The 20505-nt window shown below is 41.5% G+C and overlaps 2 protein-coding genes across 7 annotated transcripts in view; one reads left to right on the forward strand and one right to left on the reverse strand.

The window, feature by feature from the left end:
- megf6b (multiple EGF-like-domains 6b) overlaps positions 1–13683 on the forward strand; it is a 62677-nt gene extending 48994 nt beyond the window's left edge. The window contains exons 18-39 of the mRNA XM_040159002.1: positions 237–371; positions 1892–2026; positions 2136–2261; positions 2345–2476; positions 2882–3010; positions 3181–3312; positions 4107–4235; positions 4319–4447; positions 4752–4880; positions 5004–5132; positions 7373–7501; positions 7657–7785; positions 8135–8263; positions 8440–8571; positions 8671–8799; positions 8897–9025; positions 9494–9622; positions 9800–9928; positions 11199–11327; positions 11439–11567; positions 12582–12710; positions 12992–13683. Coding sequence (XP_040014936.1) covers positions 237–371; positions 1892–2026; positions 2136–2261; positions 2345–2476; positions 2882–3010; positions 3181–3312; positions 4107–4235; positions 4319–4447; positions 4752–4880; positions 5004–5132; positions 7373–7501; positions 7657–7785; positions 8135–8263; positions 8440–8571; positions 8671–8799; positions 8897–9025; positions 9494–9622; positions 9800–9928; positions 11199–11327; positions 11439–11567; positions 12582–12710; positions 12992–13056 — 2792 coding nt within the window. The 3' untranslated portion in view covers positions 13057–13683. The remainder of the gene's footprint in view (positions 1–236; positions 372–1891; positions 2027–2135; positions 2262–2344; positions 2477–2881; positions 3011–3180; positions 3313–4106; positions 4236–4318; positions 4448–4751; positions 4881–5003; positions 5133–7372; positions 7502–7656; positions 7786–8134; positions 8264–8439; positions 8572–8670; positions 8800–8896; positions 9026–9493; positions 9623–9799; positions 9929–11198; positions 11328–11438; positions 11568–12581; positions 12711–12991) is intronic.
- Positions 13684–17923: 4240 nt separating this feature from the next.
- kcnab2a (potassium voltage-gated channel, shaker-related subfamily, beta member 2 a) overlaps positions 17924–20505 on the reverse strand; it is a 76935-nt gene continuing 74353 nt past the window's right edge. For all 6 annotated transcript variants that reach the window (XM_040158793.1, XM_040158789.1, XM_040158791.1 and 3 more), the window contains 2 exons: positions 19879–19967; positions 17924–18094 (listed from right to left, as the gene is read on the reverse strand). In XM_040158793.1, the coding sequence (XP_040014727.1) occupies positions 18005–18094; positions 19879–19967 (179 nt within the window). In that variant the 3' untranslated portion in view covers positions 17924–18004. The remainder of the gene's footprint in view (positions 18095–19878; positions 19968–20505) is intronic.

The raw sequence follows: 20505 nt of genomic DNA on the forward strand, positions 1-20505 counted from the left end.
TGACTAATCGTTACAGCTCTACTTACATACTGCCGTCTAGTTTGATTTATAACAGCGTAATTTTATAAGCTCTTCATGTGTTTTGTACTTATCTTCCACCACTGTCTTGTTGTTGTTGGAAAATTAGTGTCTTGTCATGTTTCTCTCGGTGCCCCATTCATGATGAGACTCCTGTTGTGAAATCATCCTTTCTTAGTCTTCTTTGTCTCATCGTCTTTTTATTTTTTCTCCTCCAGCTTGTCCTAAGTGGACCTTCGGACCGGGCTGCTCTGAGGAGTGTCAGTGTGTCCAGCAGAACACTCTGGAGTGTCACCGTCGCCATGGCACATGTGTCTGTAAATCTGGTTACCAGGGCAACACCTGCAAGGAAGGTGAGTACACTGTCATCAAATGGCCATAAATGTACTGTAGTGATGATGATGATAATAATAAGCTTTATTTATATAGCATTTTTCAAACACAAAAGGCAGTGCCGCACAAAGAAAAAAAAAGAAATGAGAAAACACTTAAACAACAGTAATAATATTAAACTATATTTGAAAAGAGGAGAAAAGTAAAATAATTAACACTTAAAGATCCCCTCCAGACATGTTTGAAGATATATTAAAATACTCTGCTTTGAATAATAATGTGTGTCTGATATGGTTTCCCCATTAATAAAAGAATAACATAAAAAAATTCAATAACGTGGTTAGAAATTCATAAAATTGACTTCTTCGCCTCCTCCCTCATTGAAAAATCCAGAATCTATTAATATGTTTATGTTTATTTTATTTAAGAAGGGACGATCCACATTAATTAACATGAGCACTTGGGGTCCATTATGTAAACGTTCCAGTTTTAGCCATGTCACATATTTTGGCAGTTTGTTACCAAGTGAAACCAGATACAAACCCATGGCGTATAGCTTTTGTGAAATGAGCTAAATGGATGGTATTAGTGTTAATATTGGGTTTTATTTTGCATTTGCAGCCATTCTTTCAACAATTTGTTGAAACGCCTGTAGTTATTTTCAGCAAGTGGGAGATACAGTATCATCAGTGTCAGAAAGTCCTGATATCTCCAACTCAGAATTACAAGTGGGAGGCTGACGTGAACGGTTTTCCTCAGTTACACATAATTTCGGTTTACATGATATGACGTCAACTCGGCATAACTACTGCATACAATATGTCTCCTACATGGCTTGTTATAAGTTACATACTGGACCATGATGAGCTTCTACACAGTTATGAGGTCACAGAATGTGCTGCTACATCCAGACGTTTAACTGAAACTTAACAAACTTTCTCTCTCCAGCACATAAATGTGAAAACAGCCTTCTAGTGTCAGGCTCTGCACATTCATCCTTCTGCACAGGGAAGCTTAAACGTCCAAATGAAGTAAAAATAAAGTAAAGTAAAACAGATTTTTCACTGTACATACATTTAAAAAGAAGAGGGAAGTAACAGAATAAACAATTTAGAAATAATAATAAATTATAATAATAATAATAGCAACAAAAGCAATTATCATTACCACCACCGAGGGATGAGCCAGTACTGTGTCATATTTTCATACATCGGTTATTGTAGCTAAAAATATCACACCAAATGGTATCATCACAGTATTCATCGGCCTTTGCACAAATACGATTAGTGGCGAAATCTGGTTAAAAAGTATTTTATGTTTTCCATTACTGTTAAAATAGATACTTAAAAGCAACATAAAAACGATCTGGTTGTTTAAAGTTTGCAGTTGACTGGGAATTACTTTAAATTGAAAGCATATTTTCTGCATCGTTTTGATTTTGCGTATCCGTGCAAAGTTTCGTACTTCTTCTCATGTCTTTTGGATATTAATGGTTTGAATCAGAAAGGCGAGTAATCACTCTGTCCTCCTTCGTCTCTAGAATGCGACCCAGGAATGTATGGAGCCGGCTGTGAGAAGACGTGCTCCTGTCCACCGGGAGTGTCATGCAGTCATGTGACTGGGGAGTGCCAACGAAAGTGTCCTCCTGGTCGTCACGGGGAGAACTGTGATCAAGGTAGGTGGCCCCTCAGAGGACGTACTTCACTCATGCTTTAAGGCTCATTTGGCCCCAGTTTTTATGCCCCAGGTCTTAAGACAGACACCTGCTGTGTGTCTTGTATCAGACTGTCCAGAGGGAAGGTTTGGAACAGGCTGCGCTCATGTTTGCAACTGCACCAGTGCCCCGTGTGACAAGGTGACAGGACAATGCAAGTGTCCAGCAGGGACGTCAGGAAAGCACTGTGAGAACTGTGAGTGCAAACACATTTTTGACAGCTTAATAAAAATAACTGCACAAATTTTACATAAAAGCGTGAATATGAAATTTTCACAGTGTGTCTGGAGGGATTCTGGGGTCCAGGCTGCAGAGAAACCTGCCCTGCTTGTGAGAATGGCGGCTCGTGTGATAAACAAAATGGATCGTGTAACTGTCCTCCAGGATTCATGGGAAGACTCTGCCAAAACTGTGAGTATCTGCAGCGTGCAGTTTTCGGTAAGTTTCCATAGCAACAAGCATTAAACAGTCGACCAGCAGAGGAGGATGGCAGCACTGTGGAATAATAAAATCATGCAGTGGTGCAGTTTGGACAAGAAATGGAAGCAACGTCCTAAAAGACAGAGGAGTAGTTTTTCTCAGAGGTCATTAGCTAAAATCCTTCAGACAGCCTGAAAACCACCATGGACATATTTTCACTGGGAAGAACGAATGTAATTCCATTTCCGCCAACCACTAGCTCTTAAAGCCTCACTTTACAGCTGTATCACAGGACAGAAACTGTCATGGGAACTTGCTGTGCTTCTTGTGCGATCTGGTGGAGTTCCTGACGAGGGATTAGTCCTGTCGTTTTAAATTCATTTTTTCCTCGTGCAGCGTGCCTGAGTGGACGTTTTGGTCAAGGATGCCAAATGAAGTGTGTGTGTGAGAACAACGCTCGCTGCGACCCGGTGAGTGGGCGGTGTACCTGCGCCCCTGGCTGGACCGGACACAACTGCAGGAGAGGTAACAGTGCTGGAAAACATGCGGTTACTACTTCAGGCCAAACCTGACATCAGCTACTACAAAGGAAGGGAATCGTGTGGGAAAATGGATCTTAAATTGCTGATAGAAATATATTTGTGACTGATAAGACTTGTAATATTTGACACTCACACGGGATGTCTGTGTTGCAGCGTGCGATGCAGGGCACTGGGGAGCTGACTGCGCAGAAACCTGTGACTGTCGAAACGGAGACGGCAGCTGTGACGCTGTGACGGGCCAGTGCAACTGTGAGGCTGGTTACACTGGAACACACTGCCATCAGAGTATGTCGGTGTTTCTGTTACAGAGTTTAGGTATCACTGTGTTAATTCTCTCATGATGTAAAGTCACTGGATGTAGAATTTGTATGTAGTCATGGCATCTCTCAAGACTTGAAATGAAAAATGCCGAGTGTCACTCTTGACACTACCACCAGGTGGCGCCAAATAAATCTTTATATCCTACATATAGTGGCTTTAATATTCTCCTAAATAATACCGTTTTGTCTCTGATTACCATCGGGTTGTTTTTTTGATTTTAGGATTTGATTTTGATTTTATTTGTTTCAATCATTCAGTACATGTTTTTTGTCTTAAATCTATGCCTTTGTTGACAGTTGATCTCATATGATCCACTCAATAGTTGTTCTTGAGTTTTCAATTGTATCACATGAACTTTTTTATTCTTTTCTTTAAAGGAAATTTGGAACTTCAAATTTCCATTTTTCTTTTCAACACTTCTCGTCCACATTGGCCTTCAAAATTGAGATTAAAAGTTTATTCTCGAACTTGGAAACAACACTAAACCAATTTCACCACGAGGTTTAGAACAGAACAGCTACTGAGTGAACTAGGTGGTGAGACTGAGTTGTCCGCTGCTGTTTCCAAGGTCGAGAATGAATTTACAATCTCAACCATGTCTTTGTCCTGTCATTTTATCATAAAACTTGACCTGACATGTTCACTCTATTTTGAAACTACAAAAGGCTCTGTCGGTCCAAACTGTGTGTGTGTGTGTGTCTGTGTGTGTGTGTGTGTGTGTGTGTGTCTGTGTGTGTGTTTTTGTGATATTCCCTCAGAGTGCCCAGCAGGTATGTTTGGTCTTGGTTGTCGCCATCGGTGTCAGTGTGACAACAAGGCATTGTGCGACCATGTGAGCGGAGCTTGTACCTGCCAGGTGGGATGGACAGGAACCTTCTGCGAAAAGCGTAAGAGAAGCTCCTCGCTCACCAAATTCACCTCCTGACTATTTATATATTCTATTAACAAGTAATCTATGTGTGTGTGTCAGCATGTCCTCAGGGCTTCTATGGGCTGGACTGCCAGGAGAAGTGTTTGTGTCTAAACGGTGGGAGCTGTGACCCCGTCAGTGGAGTTTGTTCTTGTCCTGCTGGTTGGGTCGGTCCGTTCTGCAACCTGAGTGAGTGTTTACAGGTGCTGGCGTCACTCCAGTGTTATGAAATATCGGCGGAATCAGAGGCTCAGATTGTTCCTATCAGGACATTTCTCTAGCAGCATCGAAGCACCGAGAACGTGTTTTGAATGCTGACTCACACTTGGTTTAAGAGTTATTTGGGAAAACCCAGCCCGGTCACACATGAGAAAGTACGGACTTGATGTTCCCCATGTTACGACCTGTATCGCTTATCAGGCCCTGGAATTTCCATTTTTGATCAGCAGAGTTCATGAAGAGGTAATGATATTGTTTGTCCCTCTGCTGACAGCCTGCCTGACCGGTTTCTATGGGGAAGGATGTAACCAAACCTGTGGCTGTCGTAACAGCGGCATCTGCCACCCGGCCAGTGGGCAGTGTGCGTGCACACCGGGCTGGACCGGACCCAACTGCACAGAGGGTGAGTTTACACAACAGAGAAAAGTGATCGTCTATACAACAGGTGAATAAGAGGTCACGAGACGGTTTTGCTTGTGTGTCTGTGTGTGTGTGTGTGTGTGTGTGTGTTCTTTTTTTCTCCCAGAATGCCCTGCAGGGTTTTACGGAGCAGACTGTCGGCAGCGCTGCTTGTGTCAGAATGGAGCCACCTGTAACAAGACCAGTGGAAAATGTACATGTGCCAGTGGATGGACGGGAACAGCCTGTGAGCTGGGTAAGACTCAGGGATGCATGTTACCACAAAACCACCTTCAGACGGATCCTTTAAAGGAAAATCCTCATTCATTACAACCTGGGTCCTGTTTTTGTACTTTCGGCCCTCATTTATAACAACATTATACTTAGATCTGGGAACACCCACATTGCTACGGCAAAGGCCGACGGGGTAATAAACACGAGACAATCAGGCAGGTCATGAGCAGTTTAATATAAACCTTTTTTTTGGAGGTAAAACCAAATTTTAGTGCAGCTGACATGTTGTTAATATTCCCTTTTTGATCAGGACAACTGTGTGCAACTGCATCAGTTAATATATTATTATAAACTACCTTTAAATCCAGTGATAATTACATCTTGAATTATGTCAAACAACCAGTGACTTTTATGATGATTATTCCCCACAATTTGTCTTTAACATTTTTACTTTGTGTGCTTTTGAAAAGATTTGATCAATTGTTTATATGACTTAATTTTCTTTAGCCTTGTTTTCTATTATCTTAATGTGGGACACTGAATGTCTCTCGCCGTCTTGATGAGGTTGGTGGACTGTGCAAAAAAACCTGGGACAACAGTGGAAATAAGTCCAGGACTTTATTGTTCTCTCCCTGACAAAGTCTGATATGTTTCACTGTATTTGCACATGTAATGGAGTGTTGTCAATAAACCTAAGCCAAAGTACTGCAGGTCAAAATTGAACCAGGGAGTCAGTCTGTAAACTTATTGATGTTAACGACAGACAACATCCGGCCTCACTTTCACTTCCAAATAAGTTTGGCCTGGTTGTTAAGGACTTATATGATCGTCTCACTGCTGATGTTTCTTGTTAGACCTGTTTTTAGTCATTTCACCATATTTCAAGATCTCAGCAGTGAATTTGGTGAGTGCAGTGTTAGATATTATCACAATGAACAGTGGACAAAACTACAAAAATAAGACACAGCTGGAACAAATCCAGAATTTCCCTTTAACTGCTGCAACTGCTGCTTCTGTTCTACTCTCTACATGCAGCACCTCGTGCATAGTTTCCCCCAGATTTGTCCTGAAAAAGGTTTTTTTCTCATCCATTTCCTTATTTCCTTATCCAAATCAAGGAGGTTGTATGTTGTACAGATTATACACCCCCTTCAGACAAATGATTGATGAATCAACTATACTGTTAAATCAGTGTTTCTGCCTTTACTTGATGTGTTTCACTCTAAACTCTCACAATGACAAGCTCATAGCTCATATTGAATTATTGACATGAATCTCTTACCGACTGAAATCCACTCAAATTGCAGTTTTTAATACATTTCTACAAACTGAAAAAAGCCACAACAACTGACCAGCGTTATACCGTACAACGCAGTCCAACTCATCTCACTGTAATTAAATGGGACAGACGGATCATGTTTGAGCCAGTATGAGAAAGCAAATACGTGCACTAAAAATTTTAAAAATAATTATTTATTAATTATATAGTTTTAATTATAAATATAATTATAATTAGATAATAATTATATAGTTATCGTGGTAACTCTGATCTATCTTAATAAAGGCTTGAGGTCATATAGCTCACCCCTACAAACTCACATGAATGCTGGCCCAGTCTTATTCAAATCCATCCTGTTAAACCACCAGGACCTTTGATAATGCAAAGCCATAATGATGTTGGTTAGTCTGGACAGAAAGGAAGAATAACATTACCTGAACCCTGAAGTAAATATTTAAAAACGGTGGCCTGTGATTGTTTTACTGTGCTGAGGAAATACATCAGTCTTGAGTTTAATTTGCTGCCTTAGCTCATTTGTTTTTGCCTGAAGTCCAGTGTAGTTGCTGGCAGAGTTTTGTTCCTGCACCACACACGAGTCTGCTCTGTCTCCTTCGACCCGTCGATGACATTACTGAGCTCCACATCACACACCATCCTCCCTCTGTGCCTGTTACAACCTTTCCCTGTCAAGCCGTGCCAGGCCCACCTCACCCCTCCTCATTCTCAGGAAACCTCTAATCCCGCTTGCTCGAATGTCTTTACCCTCTAAACTCTGTGGCTACTACCTCTGACTGCCAACTCCTTACTCAGTCCGACTATAAATCTGGGGGGGAAAAAGTACATGTTTCAGTCCTCGGCAGAAGTGTGACAGTGCAGGTTTCCCTGTCACGTGTTTTCACATCATGATGTATCTGTTTTCTTTCTCATTTCAAGTCTCACATGTGTGTGTTTCCTTTCGTGCACGCCGCTGTATGTTTACACAGAGTGTGCAGCGGGTCGGTTCGGGGCCGACTGCCAGCAGCAGTGTGAATGTGAGAACGGCGGCCAGTGTGACAGACAGACTGGACGGTGCAGCTGCGGCGCTGGCTGGATCGGAGAGCACTGCGAGAAAGGTGAGCCAGTGAGTCTCTGCTGTGTCAATGAAGCAAAAACTAATGAACCTGCAGAAACTTCGTCACGGGAACTGCTGCACTGTGGAAACTGGGACGGGCAATTCTGTGTATTTTTAATTAATTATAACCCCTAATTGACACCTTCCTCTGCTCAGCATGTGAAGCGGGCCTGTTTGGTGCTGCCTGTGAGGAGAGATGTCAGTGTGTGCACGGGGTGTCATGTCACCACGTCACTGGAGTGTGTCAGTGTCTTCCAGGGTGGAGAGGCGAACTCTGCGCCAAAGGTACAAACCTGCAGTTAAAGACACTGTGGAGCTCTTGCAGCCCCTGGTGGACAGGATTAGAAAAATACTTTGACATTTCATTTACCACACTTGTCATTTACTAAATATGATGTATTATGCGCTTATTTACTTGAAATGTTCATTCACCTTCTCCACATTGTAATTCTGCTACTGCTACTTCTGTCTGCTCCTTTCTCTGTTTCACTTCTTGAGGTTTTTATCCTTTTTAAAATCTCATCGAAGGCTTTTTATGGAGTATCGACTATTGAGGGATGAAATGTGCAGAATTAAGTTTCTTTGACTTGTAGCTATAAACATCCGATATCGTTTTGTCGCCTTTTTCTTTCAGCGTGCTTGCCAGGCACGTACGGGAAGGGTTGCATGCAGCGCTGCGGCTGCGCTCAGGGCACATCCTGCCACCACATCTCTGGAGAGTGTGGCTGTCCTCCTGGATTCACTGGAAATGGCTGTGAACAGAGTGAGTTCTTCTGCTGCTCCTATGCGGTAATCCATTTTGAAACCTAAGTAGCGTCCTTGGCATTATAAACTCATTAATGCACTGATAACACACATTGAATGACACATTTCTGGTGCAACAGAAAGTGAGAACATCTCTAACACACTGTGCATGTGTCTGTACGCGCTCTCTATCAGCTTGTCTCCCAGGTACATTCGGGCAGAACTGTAACCAGGTTTGCCAGTGTTCAGAGACAAACCAGCTCTGCCACCCAGTGTCTGGATCATGTTACTGTGCCCCAGGTTTCCATGGTCCCAAATGTGACCAAGGTACGTAGAAAAACCTATTTATACACAAACATTATGGCAAATAAGTAAATAAAAGCCAATTACATGATGTCTGAACTCTTGTTTGCTGTTTATTTTTAGCATGTGGAGAGCGTCGTTACGGTCCTAACTGTGAAAGAGATTGCAAGTGTGAGAATGGGGGGAAGTGCGTTCCTTCCACTGGAGCCTGTGAATGTCCCGCAGGTTTCATAGGACCCCGCTGCAACATCAGTGAGTCCACCAGAAGCTGCGGAGGTGACAGCGAATAAATAAATGAGTGTTACAGCATGGGCTGACAGGCGTCTGTTGTGTGTCTGGGTGTTCGCAGCGTGCCAGGCCGGTCGTTACGGAGTCGACTGCGCTCAGGTGGCGATGTGTGGAGGCGGAGCCCAGAATGACCCGGTTACCGGCCGGTGTGTGTGCATCCCTGGGCGAAGAGGAGAGGACTGTGGACATGGTGAGGTTTCGGTACCGTTGGTACATTTTTCTGTTCTGTTGAGGGCCATCTAAGTTTCATCCGTGACGCCTTGGCTCTGACTCTGCGAAGAACCCCAGACCTCTGAGAATGGGCCCTCTGATCATTTCAAAGTCTAGACTCCTGTGTGCAGCTTTCCATTAGTGTCACCCAGACTGTGCTTACTGTGATGAATTACCTCAGTCGGGCAATTTTCATATCAGTGTAAGTTGTTTTTCTTACTGTGCAAAAATGAAGGGCAGAAAATGGCTTCTTCTTAAGGGAGGAAAACAAGAAGGGGTATATAGAAGCATATATAGACATCCGCAGGAATTACTTTAAAGAATAAATGCAACTTTTTTTGCCATCTTTTGTTTGTAATTTGCCTGTTTGATAATGAAGCTTCTATATTCACCTGCCAGTTTGGATTTTTTTCTTCAGTTTAATTTGAGTGTGTGTGCTTGGCCTCAGGCTGCCCTCCAGGCTGGTTCGGGGCAGACTGTGTCCAACGTTGTAACTGCAGCAATGGAGCGGTGTGTGACTCTGTAACTGGCAACTGTACCTGTGGTCTCGGCTGGACTGGTGCACACTGCGACAGAGGTGACAACACTCACAGTTCACACCGTGCTTCCTCACCGCAGTTGAGCTTATTTGTTGCATCAGCTTCTGCTCATTATTGCATAAGTGATCTGCTCTAGCATGCTAAACCTAAACAAAGAGACAAGTCTCGAGTCGTGAATTTGAATTTTTTTCCTGTTTTATTCGTCTGTTTCCCAGAATGTCCTGTGGGCAGATTTGGCGCCAACTGCCAGCTGAAATGCAACTGTCAAAATAACGGCACTTGTGACAGAGTGACGGGGACGTGTCAGTGTGGTCCAGGCTACTATGGAAATCTGTGTGAACATGGTGAGAACTGAAATACTCCAAGAATAAATCCTATTAAAGACCAAAACCAGCAACAAATGTATCCTACTAACAAGTATTGTCTGTGCAGCTGAAGCCTGATAGATCTTATTCCTCTGGGCCACAGAGGCTCCGTAGTTGTTCAGAAACGATTAAAAACACATCAGTGAGCTACACTGTTGCACTGGATGACATGTTCCTTCATCATAGGGAACATGTGCACTGTAGTTTAGTTTATTTTGAGTTGATCCCACATACACCATCCTGCTGCTGTAAATACGTGTCATATGTTGCATATTTTTATTAAGCTCTGATGTTATTCACACGTTTGGCACAGATGTGTGCTTGGGTTTAGCCTAAAATAAAGTAAGTCCAAGAGAAGGAGCCTAAAGAACCCACATGGTGAGCGAAGTGACATGTGCAAGGCAACAAAACAATCAAAACAAAGCTAATTAAGAAATTTCAGTAGAAAACAATCACATACCTATCCAGGAATTACTCTAGACCGATCCTCTAAGACCTGATGAAGAGTGAGAGTTATCATTCGAGTTGATTTGGACATTAAATTAAATTTTCTCCCTCAACGGAAACCGGAGTCCTTCAAGGTGCAGGGTACCCAACAAATAATTTCTGGTGGCGCAAAATTCTCACAGGAACACCAAATGTGCAGCCTGAAATAGTTCCCAACAAATGCACTACTTACTCCTAACACATTGTAGGGGTTTGATCTTTTTTATTCTCATCCTCGAAAGAATGAAGGGATTAGCATTATTGTGCTACACAAATACACAAGAAGGACAAACAGTAATGACCTGCCAGTGTGGCTGTAACAGAGTTGGGTATCCTTACAATTTGTCAAGACAAGATACTTAAGTTTTGTTATCAGTACCTTATTTTCTTATAAATATGTATGTATTTATTCAAAACTAATTTTTTATTTAATTTCTAACGTTGGATGCTGTTTAAACACAAGCAGACATACAAGAACTGTGTCTAAATAAAGTAGTGGAAATTGGCATATTTTTGGCCAAAACAGAACTGAGGGTCAATATTCAGCCTTAGTGTCAAAGGTCTCGATCAAAAGTGTTGCATTTGGCTCAGTATTAATCAAAGAACAAACAGAAAACCACATTATTCTGACTTACTTTATCCTTTAACTTTTCGAGGATTCAGAGTTAAACTCTGGGGTTTACGCTTTTTAATAATCCAGTGAAAACATTTTAAACCATAAAGGTCAACTTCAAACCTTGTTCCATGAATCCCTCGTCCTCAGCCTGTCCTCCTGGTCTCCACGGCCCGCTGTGCCAGCTGCAGTGTGACTGTATGAACGGAGCCTCCTGTCACCCTGTGTCGGGCCACTGTGTCTGTCCTCCGGGATATCACGGAGCCCGGTGCCACAGAGGTCAGTCAAACTACTGTTGATAACCCCGGCAAAATAATCTGAGTACCAGCAGTTTGTGTCCAATTTATCCTTTTACCGAAAATCAGTTTCATGTCCCCGACCGTGCCTCAGTGTGTGAACAGGGCACCTTCGGTCAGGGCTGTGCCAAGGGGTGTGACTGTGACAACAACGCTCCGTGCGACCCTGTGACGGGAAGATGCCTCTGCTCCTCGGGAAAGACTGGACCCAGATGTGACATCGGTAATCCTTGACCCTCTTTCTGGCTTGGTTAACACACACAGCGCGAAGTGCAGACCAGTGTGAGCTTGAATGCAAGTCTATCCAAATGAAAACACATGGCACAAATCTTCTCCAGCACACCAAGCTTTTTTTCACCAAACCTTTTGGGTTAACCTTCCTCCATTAAAGTGGTGTCAAGACGCTGCTTCTAGTTTCCGTATAAACCATCCGATGATCAGTCAAGATCAAGATCAGTCAGTTGTCAGTTTATTAGGAACACCCAACTAAAACTAATGCAGTCTAATACAACAGACCTGCAATAAATCCTCCTTCGTGAGGATTATAATGTTCAGTTTTTATTGAAACTGTTTTGTACTGTATTGCATTATACTGACAGTTTATATTATTTTGTCCACCTCATTTATATCGATGATGGTAAAGTAAATAACAAACACCTTTCTGTGTATTAGACCTTTAGTTTGAGCTAGGTGTTGTACTGTTGTAAATGGTCAATGTGGAGCAAATTTTACTATTTTATAGAGCAATTTATGGCATTTTAATCTTTAACAAAGCATATTTTATAGGATGATCCCATTTTGTTTGTAAAATCTTGATCTGTAAATTAACTAGTAACAATATCTTTCAATTACGTGTAGGAGTGTCCAATAGAGTCCAATATAACATAAAAACATCAAGTCCAATACTTCCCATCTTATTTGCAGTGGGGTAGGATTCTAAAGCAGCATGATATAAGAACACTTCATGAAAGTACCTAAAGTTTGTTAATCAAAACAGCGCTAGGGTAAATGTACTTAGTTACTTTCCACCGCTGTCTCTATAAGTCCCATTTCTGATCTCTGGACTGTGCATAGCCCCATCCAACCTCAGGACATGACCCTTATGGAGGCAGTTTAGCCAAAAATATTTAGATAAAGCAAGGTGTACTAGAGATGGGTTGAACGTGCAGAAGTTGGTTTAATAGTACTTCCACCACTATGTCGTTTAACTCAACTCCTCTTGTGTGTTTTGTGTCAGACTGCAAAGCGAACCGGTACGGGCCAGACTGCACTGAGACCTGCGAGTGTGGGAATGGAGCACAATGCGACCGACGCAACGGCCGCTGCAGCTGCCTGCACAGCTGGATCGGACTCTCCTGTCAGGAAGGTACAGTAATGAATGACACACACATCCTTGCTGTCTGAACAGTCATCCAACTTCGTCATTCCATCCACATGGACGGCAGGTGACGAGCTTTGCTGACTCTTGGGTCGGGACAGAGGTGACATTTTTGCCGACTCTGTGAAATAAGAGTGAGTGACTAGTTTAAGTGCTGACAGCTTTCAGTGGCTGTCGGCTTGTGGGCCAAACTGCAGAGGCTGCACGTTCTCTTTGCTGTTGGCTTTCTTCTGATCAAATATGAACGTTGTGCGTGTGCGTTTCCCCAGGTGGTCCTCCACGCCTCACCTACGGGAGCAGCAGAGGAGACTCACAACACAACAACTCATTATAGCAGCTCCATCTAGGTGGACGACTCCAAGTAAAACTGGGACATATCAGCGAGTTTTTACTCAAGTGACTCAAGTGAGTGACAGGAAGTCATAGAAGCCGGAGGATCTTCATGGATATAGACTCTCTGATGAGAACTGAAATTCCATGTTTGGACCTGAGCTGACAATACTTTTTTTTCTTGATTGCCAAAGTGTCCTTTGAACTGTTTGAGCCTGTGGCGTCAGCCTGACCTGTCACCGGTACATTGTGAGTTTCTTGCGCTTAAAGTGGAATATCAACATAAAGGAAAAAAAGGAAAAACAAACAAAAAACATCTTTAGTCTTCAGGATAAGGGATAAAAAACTCAGAAACTACATCCTCAGATCGCAGTGTCAAGAGATTGTGGTTGCACTTTTAGTATTTTGTTTAATGCTTTGTCTTCAAAATAGCTCTTACAGGTACTGTATATAAAATAACATTAATTCTGTAAGAAAATAGGTGATATTGCAGGATAGGATGCAACCTCTGACACTGAAAATGGATAAGAGACTTTGCCGTTCTGCCAAATCTACAGTCCAGTGAAAAAACCCAGAACGAGGTTTATACATGAATCCCAATAAAGACAGACACAAAGGTTTGTTACCATTCTTATTTTATCATGATTTCATTTTCAGTAGAGATCGAAGCTGTACATCCTGTCTAAATTTCAGATTCAAGCACAGTGCAGATAGCAACGCCTGCAAAAGAAAATTAAAAAAGAAAAGAGAAAAGGCAGAGGTGATCACAACCAGAAATATTTACAAAGGTCAAACTATATACAGGAGATACCAGGCGCTCAATATGTCATCTTCAGAGTGAATTCAGTCCACCGTTGCATTCCTCATAATGCATACACAACTCAAAGAAATGTTTCTTTTTGTCGGTCTCGAAATTGATACAATACAGATAGGAAAAATGCAGCACGATGGAAAAAAAATGAAAATAAAAACAGTTCTTTTAATTCTCTCTACTGCAATTAAAGGCTAAAACATAAAAAATATAGTCTCTGTATAACCTAGAACCTTCTGTAAAATAAGCTCTCTCCATCTGTGGGTCTGGTTTCATTTCTGAACTGGTCATTAATGTTAGAACAGCAAATATGATGAAACTAGGACCACTTAAAGCATGAATTTTTCTAACTACACTCCAGCCTTAAAACATTAAGGGTCATTTTCACATTGTGCGTTAACCTGTGAATAGCACAAGATCTTTGCTGGGTAGGTCAGCATAGTGTAAAGTAACACTGATGGTCGAACAAAATGCACAGCAATATAGTTTAAAGGGGAAGTTCAACAGTTTTGGAAATGCATTTATTTGCTTTCTTGCAGGGTTAGATTGGAAAATTGATACTGCCCTTGTCTGTCTTTTTACTATGAAGCTACATCCAAAAACTAACCGAGTACAAAGACTGGAAACAGAGGGAAAACAGCTAGCCTGGCTCTGTGCTACGGTAACAAGATCTGCATACCAGCACCTCTGAGGCTCATTAACATCTCATTTGTTTAATCTGTACAAAAACCGTAGTGTAAAAACACCATTTGCTGCTTGACGGGGGAATTAAGAGACAACCAAAATAATAGCAATTAAAAACAGCCTCCCTCTTCTTAATATGGCATTCTAACCTTCATGAATATTCATACAAATCTAACTTTTAATTAACCTGATTATGAAACCAAATAAACAGTACCTTCTGTAATATCTGTATAAAAAGTTCCACATGTAATGTGAGACTTCCAGCAGCTCTGTTCAGTATTGTCTGTCGCAGACGACAAAAGAAAACACTTGTCATAACGTCATTTAAGAATCATTTTCTTCTGAAACGTGTTCATTTCAACATTTTAAATAACTCAAGAAAATAAAATACTGTCAAATTCACAGCCTGTGTGGAATAAACTGTAATGCCAGCTAGGGGTGGCTGGATCGATCCTCATTGTATTGATACTACCCATACAAAGTCTTGTTTTGAGTATCGAGACCAACATTTAAACCTCTGCTGCATTGGTGTGCACGTGCACACTGATCACTTTAATAAACATTTGTTATTTACCACTAAAAACTTTGTCATGTTCAAACATGTGTAATTAAACAATTAACACTGAATATTAATGACAAGTTTTTGGAAAATTTGATGGCAATTATAAAATATATTCAAAAGTTACCTATTACTAGTGCTTTCACCTTATAAATTGTGACACCTTACATGACACAGTAGCTGCTTGGAATAGGATCGAAGCCAAATTTCGTGGTATCGCTTACCCCTAACACCAGCTAGTGGTAATACTAGCAAGCTAAGTACAAGCTGAACCTCACGTTGCAGGTTGTAGCGGTCCATCGGGCAACTGGTCCCACCTGGCAGATTTTGTTACCTTTAGACAGAGCCAGGCAAGCCGTTTCCCCGTTTTCACTCTTTCTGCTAGGCAACTTCATATCTAGCAGACTGACATGAGACTGGTATCAGTCTTCTCATCTAACTCTTGGCAAGAAAGCAAATAAACGCATTTCCCAAAATGCCGAATTTTGCCTTAAGTTTCAAACTTCCTCTTCACTCCCTGCAGATGAAAATATTAGGAAACAGGAACTCCACAGACTAATGAACTAAATGTTCTTTAGTTATTTTTTTTCTTCTTCTGAGAAAACAGCATCGGCTTGCGCCAGTTTAATTCACTCAGACATACAAGACACAGCAAATCAAACATATACAGAAGTCAACTAATACAACAGGCGAAAGCAAGGGAGTAGTTTACTTGTCCCCCCCTCCCCATACACACACACACACAAACGGGATCAACAGCATTAAAGCCATTATTTCACTTTGCCGTTAAAAATCACAGAGGAGCAGACTGTAAACCTCATCCGCACAAATCCCACACAGTGACACTCCCTTTGAATCATCCCCTCCACTTAAACTGAGAAGCATTTATGTCTTATTCATATCATCATACGCACTAATGACAGTTTTCTTAATCTGTACTTGTATTTTTTCCGCTAAGAATCAATATTTTCGGCTGTTACTAAAGATTTGTTATCTACACGTGTTAGTAAGGGGAGTAGCATCACCTTGCTTGCCCCGTAGGTACTGTAGGCTGGGTGAAGAGAGTCCATGCTTTGAGGATGTATCACATGCTATCCACTTGTGCTTTAATCATAGTAAGAGAGCACCCCAAGTAGAAAGAATGATATAGGGTGGCGTCAAATTCTGCAATGATACTTCTAACACGTCTCAAGTCTTACGTCGCTGGAAACCTTATGATCCTAAAGCATTTAGCTGTACTATGCAATCTGTATATGAAGGACATTTGTTATTAGTATGGTGGTCAAGTAAAGATATATATGGAATAAAGTCCATCCCATAGATAGATAACAAGCTGGACACTACATGCGTCAAGATGAGTTCTATAATCTTGCAGGAAGTGAGAGTGAAACACTCAGGTGTGTCATCAAAGAGAAGAAGAAGAAGAAGATCTTTGGCTCAAGCCACGCTAAAATGTCACTGGTCCTCCGCAGTGTCCACACATGAAAGAAAAACAGACGAGCAAATACAACCTCCTGACCATGTGCACGCCAACACACGACTAAAACCACCTGCTCCGTTCCCTGAGCTGCTGCCACTCACTGATTAACACCACCACTTCCACCAGTAGGCGTTCCCGCGTATACTGTGGACATGAGACCAGTCGACCAAAGGGACAGTCGTCGAGCTGCTCGTCTACGCCAAAGCCCAAAGCACAGTCTGATGCAACTGTAAATAAGGCAAAATACTTGAACAAAATTTGATCAAGGAGAAGTTTCCATGAGATGTTTAGCCAGCACTGATTTGACCACTTCCTGTAGAGTAAATCCTCAGCCTGAAAAACAGAACAGAGGCTGGGAAACACAGTGAGAAAGGACACTGCATTTGATTTAACACGACTGCAGTTCCTACTGTTAGGGATGAATAAATAGCTAATCTCTTCAGTGGCAGTGGCCCGACACATTAGCCTACGCTCCTGACTCGTCATCATGGACAGTTCACTGGTCAGGACAGAGGAGGAGCCTCTCAGGCAGAGGACAGTTGTTACCCCTCATCCTCTCAGCCCTGTCGAATGCAGGACTTCACCGCCATGCGTAGGCAGCAGGAGTGTCAGAGCAACAGGCTGGACAAATGCACTGCCAGTGAAGACGCAGAGGGGAGGATGAGGAGAAGGAATTATCAGAAGGCGATGCATTTCATATAATGCAATGGCCATGATACGAGAGAGTGAGATAAGACTATTGTAATACCCATCCCCTCCCCTCCTTAAAACTACTCTCCAACACCTATACGGACAATACTAAAGTGCTCATTGTTAAAGCCCACGAGAAGGCTCGTACACTGATAATGTCAACAACACAAACAGTTTTTCTTTCAGAGAAACCTTGATGGACTCGTACAGTACACAGGTGTTTGTAAACAGAACGCCCAAAGAACAAATGCATGGCTATGGTACATGTGCAAGAGTAGTTCTCGTATTTTCATACTGTATGAACTTCATCTTCCTTTTAGTTGCATTCAGTTTTTGAAAAAAGTAACAAAAAGAAAAAAAGAATTCTGGCTGCCAAGCAAGCATGTGCTTATTTTTTTTAAAAAGGTATTTTTCTCTATGGTTTTTAAAAATATGTTCAGCTGAATTGAATGTATAACTGATTTAAGTATGAGCGCATATCCCTCTTCCACTTTTTTCTTTCTTCGTCAATCCCTTCATTTCCTGTGGAGGTGAGTTAATTTTTTCCCCCCTATTCTTATCTTATCCCTGTAACTCTAAATGAGGTGCCCTGGGTGGCCTTGGTGTGGCCAGACTCATGCGCCAGGGTCTCACTCAGTAAAAGCTCAAGCAAACAGAGGATCAGGCAAAGGTGGGGCGCTGCGGCTGCAGCCCGGGTGCAGCCCTGCCGGGCGGGGCCGTGCTGCGCGTTAGGAGCGGTAGTCCTTTTTACTGTACGGCTTGTTCCCCAGGATGCTGTCCACCTCGTGTGTAATGGAGGACGATAACTTTGGAAGAACCTGTGACGGGAGAGGGACACAAACAATGAACATGTTCTCCTCTTATATTATATTATATATAATATTTCCTGCCAGCGCTTTTGGTCATTGTTCAACTGTCTTTTAGAGAAGCTGTCACCAACATTTTGGCCTCTAACTCTTTACCTCCAGTACTACAACCAATTAAAATCAGCAGGCAATAGTATACCTGATCTGCAGTTTTAGTTATTTAAAAAGGTTCAAACTATAAAAGCAATACTTGTGGGTCATATTAAAATACTTCTTATTTCAGTTTGTTTTCGTTTCTTTCTTTTTTTTTTTCCAAACTCAGATTCAGCTGATCTGAGTAAATTATTAAGCTTTCATACAGTGCAGAAAGAAGTATTCAGATGCTTTACTTAAGTAAAAATACTAATAACCACAATTTAAAAATACTGCATTACAAGTAAAAGTCCTGTATTTAAAATTGAACTCAAGGAAAGGTATTATTACCAAAATGTACTTTAATTTTGCAGTATAAGTACTCAATACACAGCAGACTGTCGCCTGTCAGTGTTATATTATTATATAGTTTATTACTAATGCATTCAATTGCAATCCAGTTTTTAAATGTTGGTCAGGAGGGAGTTAATTTGAATCATTCTTCATTCTATCTGGTGGTTCAATCTACAGCCATGCATCATATTTTATAACGTGATAATAGGTTGTGTTTTCATAGTAAAAAGAGCATGGAATGGAAGTACTCCAGTACAATGCATGTGACTCAAAATTGTACTTAATTGATCTTAAAAGATATTGTGTGTGGCATTATTATTCCCCTAGTAAATTCATATTGATTTTGAAGATTTTATTTTTGGCCAAGAGGTTTGTATATATGTAATTATATTTGACACAAAAAGCTCAAAACAACATGTAAATTAATATGTTCTATTAAAATTGTAACATTCCCTTTACATCAGTCCAAAAAAATGGTTTAAATTACACAGTTTAATTTTACTATGATAAATAAACTATGAATAAAATGCAAACCATTCTCAAGTAGAAAAAAAATTGAAGATAATTTGTTCTCCAATTTTCTCTTCCAACAGTGTAGACATGAAACAACTACTGTAATAAATGGCGGGAAAAAATATAATTATGTGGACTTTTTTTTAAAGATGAGGGACTGTTTCTAGTTCAGGTCTGTGATGTAAAATTCCCAGTGAAAGGAAAACTGCAGAGCCCTGAGGAAATGTGAGCATAACATTTCAAAAACGAAATACCAAATGTGCTAAGGGAGAGGAAACATATAGCATGCACACACCTAGTATACTAATGTGTCTACACACACACACACACATCAAGCATACACAAAGAATCAGAATAGAGGAGTGTAGCAACGCTCTTTACTCTAGGCCAGACATAATGTGAGGAGAGGATGTAAATCCTCCCCCCCCGGCTCTGAAAACCCCATTAAAAGAGTGCATCTTATCAGGAGAGGAAGAAGTGGCCATAAGCTTGCCTCCAATCCCCCTGGCAACTGATACACCGCTGACCTTATTAACTCGGTACAGAAAAGCACCCAAGTGTGCAGCAGCAAACTGCCCAAGAGGACGAGCTGTACACAGGAGAGGAGGCTGCTGTTACAGACTGTAAGGCACATATACAGGGCTGATGAAACACGTCAGGTGACATTTTCAGAGATTTAGCCACTGATTTGCTCTGCAGAACAACAGACACAGTGCACACACACACACACACACACACACACACACACACACACACAAACACACACACCAAAACATACACTCACTCTGTAGCCTCACCTGTATCGCTCCAATGTTCTCCATCAGCTGGTCAGTGTTGGACGCCCCTAAAAGGACAGAGCTCACCCCCTCGTTCCGTAGGCACCACGCTGCAGGAAACCAGTAAACAGCAATGACACCCCCACCATGGCTATGGACACTTACACTCTCACAGCATCCCGGATTCACACACATTGCACAACATCTCTCAAACCAAGGATCACAAACACACAACAGTTTGATTTGCTTTTAACTTGCTAAATGACATTTCCTTTTGCCGCTACTGATTAAGCATGAAAAGCTACTGCAATACTTTCTGTCCAAAAGTATAGCTTGCCACAATTCTTCACACAAAAACTCTCCCAGTGCGGAAGAAACATTCAGATCCTTTACTTAAAGACAACTAGCGCTACCACATGATAGAAATACTCAACAAGTACAAAAGTATTATCAGCAAAACGTACTTAAAGTATCAAAAGTAAAAGTACTCATTGTGCAGCAGAATGCTTATTTACTAGGGCTGCAACTAAGAATGATCATCACTGTTGATTATTATGGCGATTATTTTCTCCATATATTTTCCGTCTATAAAATGTCAGAAAATAGTGAAAAATGTCAATCCCAGTTTCCCAGACGCCATAATGACAT

Source organism: Xiphias gladius, chromosome 21 (assembly GCF_016859285.1).
Source record: "Xiphias gladius isolate SHS-SW01 ecotype Sanya breed wild chromosome 21, ASM1685928v1, whole genome shotgun sequence".
Lineage (NCBI taxonomy): Eukaryota > Metazoa > Chordata > Actinopteri > Istiophoriformes > Xiphiidae > Xiphias > Xiphias gladius.